The sequence below is a fragment of the Fukomys damarensis genome, unplaced genomic scaffold (genome assembly GCF_012274545.1).
Source record: "Fukomys damarensis isolate Sample0158 unplaced genomic scaffold, DMR_v1.0_HiC HiC_scaffold_17, whole genome shotgun sequence".
NCBI classification, from domain to species: domain Eukaryota; kingdom Metazoa; phylum Chordata; class Mammalia; order Rodentia; family Bathyergidae; genus Fukomys; species Fukomys damarensis.
Window position 1 is genome coordinate 11,188,557 of NW_022900929.1, and position 10,491 is coordinate 11,199,047.

Below are 10,491 nucleotides of genomic sequence, written 5' to 3' on the forward strand. Positions count from 1 at the left end.
AAAAAAAAAAAAAAAAAAAAGAAAGAAAGAAAGGACTAGGTATAAGGCTTAGTGCAAAGGCCTTGGGTTTAATCCTGAGACCTGCCTCCCCTGCCAAAAGAAAAGACATGTGGCATATTTTGTATTTTTTTTCCCCTTTGGGAGAGTTCATGCACTTTTTCTCTATTATCCACACAGATTATGATACTTGATAGAAATCAAAATAATATTTTATCTTTATTTTTCAATTGACTAGACTATGTATGTGGTTGTCAGTAATAGCTTATAATAGATATATTGATGGTTTGTAGGTTTATTTTCCTGTTGGGGGAAAATGAATTTAAATCCCTATGTAAAACTGAGAATGGTAGCACATGCCTATAATCCCAGCTTCTGTAGAGGATGAGGCAGGAAGATCAGTAGTTAAAGGTCATCCTGGACAATTTATCAAGACTTTGTCTCAGAAACAAAGTACCCAGAAACCAAACTCTAAATTCTTCTGTGGACACAAGCATTCTTCAGAATTTATGTGATCCACAGACACGACTTTCTTGAATCAGTTATAAGTTTAGGTGCAATTGTTTTTAAAATCTAAAGGCACTTTATAAGGAGGCCTTTTGATAGAAAGCTAGTAATGCCAACTTGTGTGGAAACAAGTCAGTGGAGTCCAACAGTGAGTCATGGGCCTGGCCCCCTTTGTGGCAGTGACCTCTGCAGTCTCACTGTCAAGATATAATGCTCTGAGGTTCTTAATAATTCTTAATGATTGATCTCTGCATTTGTCTTCTTTAAAGTCCACTGGGGCGAGAGAGCACATGAGGAGAGAAAGGAAGCCTAGAGCCTCCTCCTCTGCCCTGGGCAGGGTGGGAGTGGCCTGCCCACACCCTGCTTCTGGAAGCTTCTGGAAGTGTAAGTATGCTCCCTTATGCTCTTCTCAAGAGACTGAGCTTCAGTGACCTTCCCATTGTGGATTCCCCACCCACCACTGACCAGGTATCCAACATATCCCAGTGGGAAGGTCATAGTCTTTGACTTGGCTCCTTCTGAGGTTGGGGTGCTGGCCCCGAGGCAGGGGAGATTAATTTCCCAGCTCCAGGCCAAGTACCTGCATTTTATTACACAGTGAGCTCCACAGATTATATAACACTGGCATCAGATGGCACAGAAGAGGCTCCATAGGGACCATAACACCATAGAATACATGTAATCCACTTCATCCATGGAGTGCCAGTCTTGCTGATCAGGGGGAGGAAAGACTTCATTCATCCTGCTGTGCTTAAGATGTTGAGGGTAGCCCCTAGCCATGACCTTGTCAGAGGACACGTTCATCTCATGGACAGGTGTGTTGACATGAGCAAGCCTTCCTAGGCTGTGATAGTTAACCAATCATGTCAGCTTGAACAAGAAAACTCAGCTAACTGGATTAGCATAGTTCTGAAGGGATTAAGGACAGAAGACCCACTCTTGGTGTGAGTGGCACCAACCAATAAGCTCGTCACCTGAATGGAAAAACAGGGTAAAGAAGGAAAGCTCACTTCTCTTTCTTCAGAGAAGCTCCAGTCTTCACCTTCACCTTGGATGTTGGCTCCTGGCTTTTAGTGAAGACTCTTTAGCTTTCCATCCCAGACAACTTTGGCTTCCTGATAGCACAGGACACCATAGTGAGATCCAGGGCTTTGACCTTTGACTGGTTTCTGTGGATCTCCAGCATGCAGGCAGCCCTTTTACACTCTTCACACTTGACTCTGCAGGTGCTATTTTAAGACTACCTTGTAGATCCTTACACTGTGTGTTTATATATCTTATATTAAATCTGTTCCTCTAGTGAGCACTGACTGTTAAAATACATTAAGAAAAGGCATCTTAGAAATTAGACTGTTTTCATATGGTTTAAAATCTGTGCCTAGATTGTTTCAGCTGACCTTGATAGGGAACTCTATCATTTTAAGAATGCTAATTCACTTCAGTGTACCTAAACACTAGCAGACATACATGCAAATATATGCACACACTTGCGCACACACCAAGGCCCAGAGCTGGCCTTCAGAGATACAAAGATGCATTAGAAAGTCTTCGCCCTGAAAGAATTTATACTCTTGTGGAGATAGCAGTACTTAAGGGATAATCCCTACCCTAAAGCCCTGTCTACCCACAGATGTCATGAAATTTTGCTAAAGTATGTTTGATGACTCACTTTTCTCATTTCTCTCCAAGAAGCAGCATTTACAGAAATTGAAACCTTTATTGGTCTGGATATCACAGGAGGTTAGCTCTGCTTTTATTAGATGGATGTGAAAACAAATGATAAAAAAATTGTTGGAGGAACACAGAAAGGAAATTTAGTAAATTTTGAGAAAATGAAGTCTTTAAAAATCTCTGTAGCATACATAGATTAAATCTACATGAAAAACAATCATTTATTGAACAATTTTTATAAATATTACAAAAATATCTTCAGATGATCAAGTCCAAATAAGATATTTGTAGGTACATTGTGTGAGTGTGTTAATGCCTCTACTCATGTGTGTACTTTATCTAAATGTTCCAAGTTTCCCTTTTGCTTTTCAAATATATTTGCAGTCTTGAAGATCAGTATTTAGAACCACTGAAGGTCTAGATCCTCACTCAAACAATGAGATCTGGCTTCTTTCCATCAGAGACCAGATAAGTCACCTGCTTAAAAAAAAGAAATCTGTTTTTTACATTAATATCACCAGAAACTCTGTGTTCTCTGGGCCTCAGTGGGTGAAGTTACAAGTACCTGACAACATAATTTGCAAAAAATACACAACCCTTTATGTGAATTAATGAATATTTGATTTTCAAGTATAGCTTATAGAATCAGCCTTATTACTTTAGAGTCTCAAATTCCACCGAGAGTCTGCGTGGTGTTCTATACATAAATACGTGTGTGTCTGGTATCATAAAGAAATCCTGACTGGCAATAAAAAGTGGCAGACAGAGATACTTCTATCCCCTCCTTGGCATTTAGTAATCTTGGAGAAATAGAAAGAAAAGGGAGTTTAATTTAAAGAGGACTTCTGCCCTGCTTAGCTGGGTTAACCTGCCCAACATGAAATAATAATGCATTCAGCTGTCCATCTTATAATAAGTAACCTTTGCATCACCTCCGTTACTGGTGAAAAGTGCAAACAGTGAGCAATGAAGGTATGAAATACCAGAAAGAGCTGAGAGAACACTGTGACCTTCATGTGATTATGTTTGTGCTAATACATAAAGGACAGAATCCCAAACTCAGAAGAACCTGATTCATTAAAAATGCATTGGTCATTAATAAGGGACTCTTACTGCATGTGGAAAGAATGGCCTCCACGTTGGGGGGATACCTTGGATGAGCAAGTTGTATTTGTGGTTCTATTTCTTTCTCTATCTGCAGTGACTACCATGTCCTCTTTGCAAAGAGTGGGCTAAGGCTCCAGAAATGAGTGAATCCTCTTAGGACTAAAAAATAGTCATATTTGTTTCTTAAAATGACTTACTTGGAAGAGTCTACCCCCAAAAAGGAGAAAAATCCAAGCCTGTATGTTGGAATGCACATCTGTTTTAATTTTGAGTAGCTTAGAGAAGCTCAGCCTGGTTTATGAAAATATTACACCAAAAGTTTAAAAACAGGATTTGCAGAGCCAAAATGATCTTGCTATGAGGAACACAGTGATGGTCATGAGGGCTGATCACTCAGGAGCTCTGGGCTAAGCTGAGTGGAAAGGATGGAACTTGGGAGGCTTGGTAAAGAAAGGGAGGAGTATTGTGTTGAAACATAGCTCTGTCCCTCTACAGACATGCGATCTGTAGGCAGCATTGTGTGTTTCAACTGTGAGTTCAGACCTGGGAAGATGGTGCTGAGGGAATGAATGCATGTCCTCTGACCAGCAGGCATTTTAACAATGAAAATTCTATTATTTGTTCATTGTCGTCACCATTTATGACATATCCTTTCCCTACCAGACTTAAATCTGCCATCTTTGTTTTCACAGACAATTAACACATATTCTACAGTTATTTTAAATCCTACATTGTGACCCTTTAAAATCAATGTTATGTTCCTTGAACTGTCTGTGAATAAATCATTATTGCAAACAGATGTATCTGAGCTGGTTCTTCTCCTCTTTGCTGAAAGACAGTCAGAATTATGATAGGACAAAACTTGAAGGTAAGGAAACTTGGAAGGCTATGAGGTTTATGCTAGCTGAATACCCATCTGCTATTCCTAAAACTAATGCGGCAGTGATAGCAAACCTTTTAAAGCTTTCATTGTTAAGGAACAGCCCCACTGCAGCACACATGCCACAGGTTGGCCACCTCTAGTCTGTAGTGTCCCCAGTGCAAGACTCTTTTCTCTTGGCAGCAGATGAACCACTGTTTGCTTATTGTTATCTTCAGTTCCTCCTGGAGTTGTGTAAAACAACCAGATGAACTCACCTTAGATTCTCTGTCAGGAGCCTGTAGAAGCTCCACAAATGAGTTGGAAGCTTTTTGCTAGCGTCTTGGTACCATTTTCCTGATTATACTACCATGGACTAAAGGAAGTGCTATACAGTCAGCCTTCTCTGTCCCTGGGATCCTGGTGCACAGATTCAACCAACTGTGGGTTGAAAATATTTGGAAAAAAAGAACACATATAGATTATTATTTTTCTTGTCTTTACTGCCTCAATACCATTGCTCAAAGTGGCTGGGAAACAAAGAGAGCAATAGGAAGGGGCCAGGAGCCCAATACCCACTTCAAGGCAGTGCCTTCATCGACTCACCCAACTTCTCTTCATTAGGCTCCACCTCACGAAAGTTCCACCACCTCCCAGTAGTACCACAGACTGGGGACCAGTCCTTTAACACTTTGTGGGGACATTCAAGATCCAAAGCCTAGCAACATGTAAATTGGAATTGTGATAGAACTTGTCAATAAATTACTAAACGAAAGGTGTTTTTAAGGTTTATGTTAAATGATAGGAAATAATTGAGTGGGTATCAACACCTACCTTAAAAGTTGCTGCATCAAAAGCCATTTTGTTCCTTATTGAGTGTATAGTCACCAAATGTGAGTGAGATGCCTGCAGAGAGTGGTGAACCTACCACACAGTCCCTGAGCTTCACAACTCAGACCCTATGCTTAAAAGCACAGGCTGGCCTCTTCCCAACTAGCCTCAGAAAGCTGTCATCGAATTCATTGGTCTCCAGAGATGTGACATGTCTCGTATGCTCCAGGACAGGAGGAATCTTCCCACCCTATTCAGGTTGGTGTTTTTGTATCTAACCATGAAAATATCTAAACTTCAGTTCTCTACCAGCGTAAAGCTGAGTGTTGTTTCAGATCTCTGCAACCCTTAACTGATGTCATTTATTCTTTCTGACTGCTGGATTCCCCTCTGGCTCTGAGAAGGCCTCTGTTCAGGGGCCGCTTTCTGTCCAGACAGATTAGTTTATGGTCCTACAGGGTTAAGCGTGATACATGTGTTTCGGGAAAATGGAGATGTGCATTAAGAAGAAACATTACTTTCTGATCCAGGCAGGAGAGCATACATAATCTCCTTGAGAGCCTGTGAAAGACATCATTTTATACATGAAATTGTGTGGAATTGCTCTGGACTGTGTTGAACATGGTTTCTGTGAACAAGCACCAGTTATGCCCTCAAAGCAATAAGGAAGAAATGTAAGCAAATGCAATCTGTGTAAAGTCGCAGAGAACAAACGCACACTTTCGTCGACATGTTGAGAAACAGTCAAGCACAAACCTGGCCCACATAAAAGAAACAGGGCACAGAGAGGCTTAACATGGCATAGAAATTTTTAAAAATTAAGATATAAAATATTTGTAATTGTCTGAGAGGGGCTTTCTATTTTTCTGTGCATTGTACAACTCTTGTCACAGGCTAGTATAAAAACCCATGCCTGACAACTAAGAAAAAGCAACGAAATTTTTTTAATAGTGATTTTTTCAGCTATTTTTTAATTAATCTGAATATTTGACTGAAAGTATCATTTGAGGACCCAGCAAGCTTTTTGAAGTATATAAACCTGCTGAGAATTTCAAGGTAAATAGGACTTCAATATATAAAAAGAGAGACCATGAGACTTACCCTACATAAGATACTTTCTAGCTTAAAATACCCTGCTTTCCAAACATAATAACTAAATCATACATAAAAGTTAGAAAAAAAAGGTCTTCTACACATTTATGGGAAAATTGTTGGCATCTTCTAATGGGTCATCTTACCCTTGTTATTAAATGACAGCGATCATTAAAATGCCAAACATATTTTGACAGAATTCACTTTATAAAATGTCAGCAAGTCTGTGTTTTTATTAGTTTGTTCCAAATCAATTTAGAAATTTCAATAGAATGCTTGTAAGTATTCCCCAAGCAATGTCCATTCTTGACTTTCTGCAGAAAAAAATATTACAAATTAATCAGATTTTCAGATTTCTGCATAATAGCTTTGCACATTTATTGTTTAATCCTATTATAAAATGCTGTTATGATTGACACATCACCGTGCAGATAGAAGTCAATTGAATAATATGTAGCAGTCAATTTTATTTGTAGCTTAATGTGCTGAAGTATTTTTTCCACATTTCCATTATTTATAAGTCTGTCCCTTTGGAGAATATATAGAAGAATTTGTTTTAAATGAGCCAATAATACCTTCTTTAAAATGTATAAACATGACAGAATCATATCTTTTTTTTGTCCTTGGTCGTCCATGGCATGCCAATAAACAGGGCATGAATTGTCGTCTGCTTGGTATTCATAGGACAAACATCAGGAAAGAGGAGCTTGTTAAGGGTTGCTTGGAATTGGATTTCAACCACTCCTTTAGAAATCGCCAAGAAAACAAAAGCTACCCACGAGGACCCCCTCAAAAATGGCTGCTCATTTTATTTGTGCGTTTATTCCTGTATTTATTGTTTCTGCCATTATCTTAGCTGCTGTGGTTTGTCCTGGAACAAAGCACATGAGCTATGCAGAGATATTCTACTGTCCAAAGGGCTTTAAAGATTTGCTGTTTAGGTGGTTTGTTCTTTTTGTCTGCTTTGGTGGCCAACAGGATTCCAGCACAGGACGTGATGTGTTCTTTAGCACGTAACAGGGTGGAGATCTCTGAAGTTATTGTGCAGTTCCTTCTCTTTTAGAACCCAGGAAACTTGCATAAGGAAGTCCATATTTTTTTCAGACACTGTGGAAGGTGACATTAAAAAAGGTTTTATTCTTCAGGAGAAGGTGTGGCTAACATTCAGAGTCTGAAGCAGGCATGGAGAAAAGGAGGTTCAAAGGAGATGGGGAAGCTATATTTGGGGATGATTTGGATGAACTTGGTCATATCTAAGATCATGTTTTCTTTGATTTTGGCAAATTAAATTAACCGTTGATCTCCTGTGCATAAAGGATGCAGGTGCCCTTATATAGGATGTGTTGCTCTATTCTGTTCGAGTTGGTATCTAATGCAAGCCTTTTGGTGCAGCTGTTATTTTCTCTGCTGTCCCTTGCTCTCTGTCTCCTGGTGACTTTGCCCATCACAAATGTCCTTTAGCATCATTTATGCAGTCAATAAGTGATTTCAGCACTGGAGCTATTGATAAACCACTCTGTCCTATGATCTGTCCATTAATTTTCTGTGGCATCACAGGAAAACAAGGTGGTGTGAAGTTACCAGACTGGGTCTTCCATTAATGGAGCACTTCTCTTTTGAATTCCAGGGGCCAGAGGCAACGTGGCACTGTCCGATCCAGGCTCTCCTGAGCAACACTCAGCCAGTCAGACCCATCCCCCATTTCCTGTTGGGCCACAGGTCAGTATCTCTCAACTGCTTTCCACCAGGCTGCATGTAGGATGGTTTAACCATATAAATAACCAAATAAATAATAATGAGTTAAGTCCAATCAACTCCAACAGAGCAAAGATAGTGATAAATTTTTGTATGGGAAGCTGTATGACTACATTATTTATTAAATACTATGGGAAAAATATGTGTTTGCAAAACCCTTCTCTCTTTTTAAATAAAAGATTGGTTTTAATCATTTGGAAAAAAAAAATTCCTTAAAACTCACTAAATCTGTGCTGTTTTTTTTACCATGCAGTTTTCTCAAAAGTAAAACTTCAATGACTGGAGTGTGAAGAAAATTAAGTTATTTCAACCTTACTATAGCCATTTTTGAAATACAAGATGTGATTTAATATAAAAAAGTTAATGCAATTTTAATGCAAGTTCAGCTTATTGGGTTTGACAATACTGTACATCACACATAGCTCTTGCATTAATAAAGAAATACATTCATTATTTTTTAAAGTCCAATATTTGCTTTTTGCAGCCTTGTGTGGGTTATATGGAGATGTAGAGCACAATTATAAAAGGCTGGGCTTTTAAAAACTTGTGTCATGTAGTGTGTATCTTTCAGAGTTCATCTTGCTTCTATAGAAAGAGGTGTTGGGCCTCTCTCTCCCCTCTACTGTCATTGTTATTCCTGAAAATTAATCACTTTCAGCACATGGAGGGTAGAGATTGGGTTGGTCTTGACATTCTTTTCCAATTGCCACATAGTCCCTCCCTGGACCTGATGCTGTCGTCCATCACAGACACAGCTCTGACTAGGAGATGTTTAGTGGGAGTTTTATGGGAATCTTAGTAGCTGGCCTCTTTGTGTCACCCCTTTATGTCATCCTCCTTACAACATGTGTGCGTGTGTGTGTGTGTGAGTGCACAGATGTGCCTGTGAGCATCTTAGTCTTAACACGCTCTTACCCTTTCAGGTTAGGTAAGTGGCCTAACAGGCTTAGGACAGCGAGGGATGGACAGCACCATGACAAACTGAGAAGGCATGCCTTTTTCTAAGCCCACAAATCTAAATTTTAAACTTCTGCAGACCAGGCCCCCAAATCTGTTACAATTTCAGGATTACTCATTTGCCTTCTTTTGTAGTGTAATATTTATTTAGCAAGTGATATTGCACTAAGAATTTTGAGATCAGTTTATTGATTTTGTTTTTATTCTCAAAGTCTTTATTTTTCTCTTTAGAGTAACTGTATTTTTTTTTAAAGGAAGTACAGCTACTTGTGTGAATTTACCAAAATATGCAAATATATTAGCAATGAAATCCGTGGGTTCTGGGGCAGTAGTCCTACAGTAGTCAGTTTCTCCTGAAGTGGGCTGGGGGAGGGGGATACTAGAGAGATGGCCAAAGAGTGGTCTCAATCCTTTCCATCCACCCCTCATTCTTCTCATGAAGCAGCTCCTGTTCTCTACATCAGCTCCTTGTGTTGCAGAGAGGGGTGAAACATGGATTCTAGAGCCTTCTGCCTGGATTTGAATTTGGCCCCCACATGCACACTAGAGGCGGGACTTGCACAAATTACAGATCTCCCCACAACTCATTGGTAGGATAACTACAGCATTCATACAATGCCTGACTATTATATACTGGGCTTTATACCATACTTATATTTAACTACCTCTTCTTTATAGAATCATACCATATCTAAAAAAAGGAAAAGTTGAACTCCTCTTGGTAAGAGTTTGGTATTGGCTCATCTAGAAAAAAAAAATGGATGTGGCATTATGTGTCTTACAGCAGGTCTCATGAGGTTACAGAGTCATCCTGGCTCAGGTCGCACTTGCAGGACAGGAGCCTTCCTTACTATCTCATTATGGGGAAGATCCTATGCCTGCATGCAAACAGGTCCAATGTCCACTGGCTCTTACTTTGTGTATCATCCTTCTCAGACAATAGCTATTGATCTACAGTAAACAAGTGTATGTGTTTATAACATTTAAATTGGTCAAGAATGTTGGTGTAATACAAATAAATGTTTTTTAAAAGATTTCATTGTAAAAATATAAACATTCTCATTTTTATATTTCATTATAGATCTTGACATTGTCCATATGTAATATTAGCACTTAAATAGTAACCATTTGTTTGCTTAGTAAATATTGGTTGTTGTTGTTGTTGTTGTTTGATACTCCTGAACTCAGGACCTTGCACTTGCGAGGCAGTTGCAGTGCCACTGAGCTAACTCGGCCCTATTCAGTTTATTTTTTATGTATTCCCATATTACAAACATTTTTCTCTTTTCCTAAAGAGGTGTCATAATAATCTGCTTTAATGACTATGTAATAGTTCATCAAGTTCCATTCTGTAGCAGTTTTTTTAACATGCTTTTTAAAATGTATATTTAAAATGCATATTTCCAAGCATTTATCTTTTTTTTCTTTTTTAATTCTATCTTTAAGATATATCCTAGGAATATATTCTGAGTCAAAAGGAGATGAATATTCCTTTTCAGGACTGGAAATTGAACCTAGGGTCTTTGCACTGAGCTGCATCCCCGATCCTGTTTACTTATTTACTTATTTTTTATTTATTTAGAAACAAGGTCTCCCTAAATTACTAAATTGCCCAGGCTAGGCTGTGTACAAATTTGCAGTCTTCCTGCCTCAACCTATTAAGCATACCCCATTAAGCCTGCCTGGAGCTGGATACATTTGTAGCTCTTTATATA

The 10,491-nt window shown here is 38.9% G+C and overlaps 1 protein-coding gene across 2 annotated transcripts in view; it reads left to right on the forward strand.

The window, feature by feature from the left end:
- The window catches only part of Pou6f2 (POU class 6 homeobox 2), a 494,967-nt gene that overhangs the window by 220,410 nt on the left and 264,066 nt on the right, over positions 1-10,491 (forward strand). For both annotated transcript variants that reach the window (XM_033764838.1, XM_010610864.1), the window contains exon 3: positions 7,692-7,783. In XM_033764838.1, the coding sequence (XP_033620729.1) occupies positions 7,692-7,783 (92 nt within the window). The remainder of the gene's footprint in view (positions 1-7,691; positions 7,784-10,491) is intronic.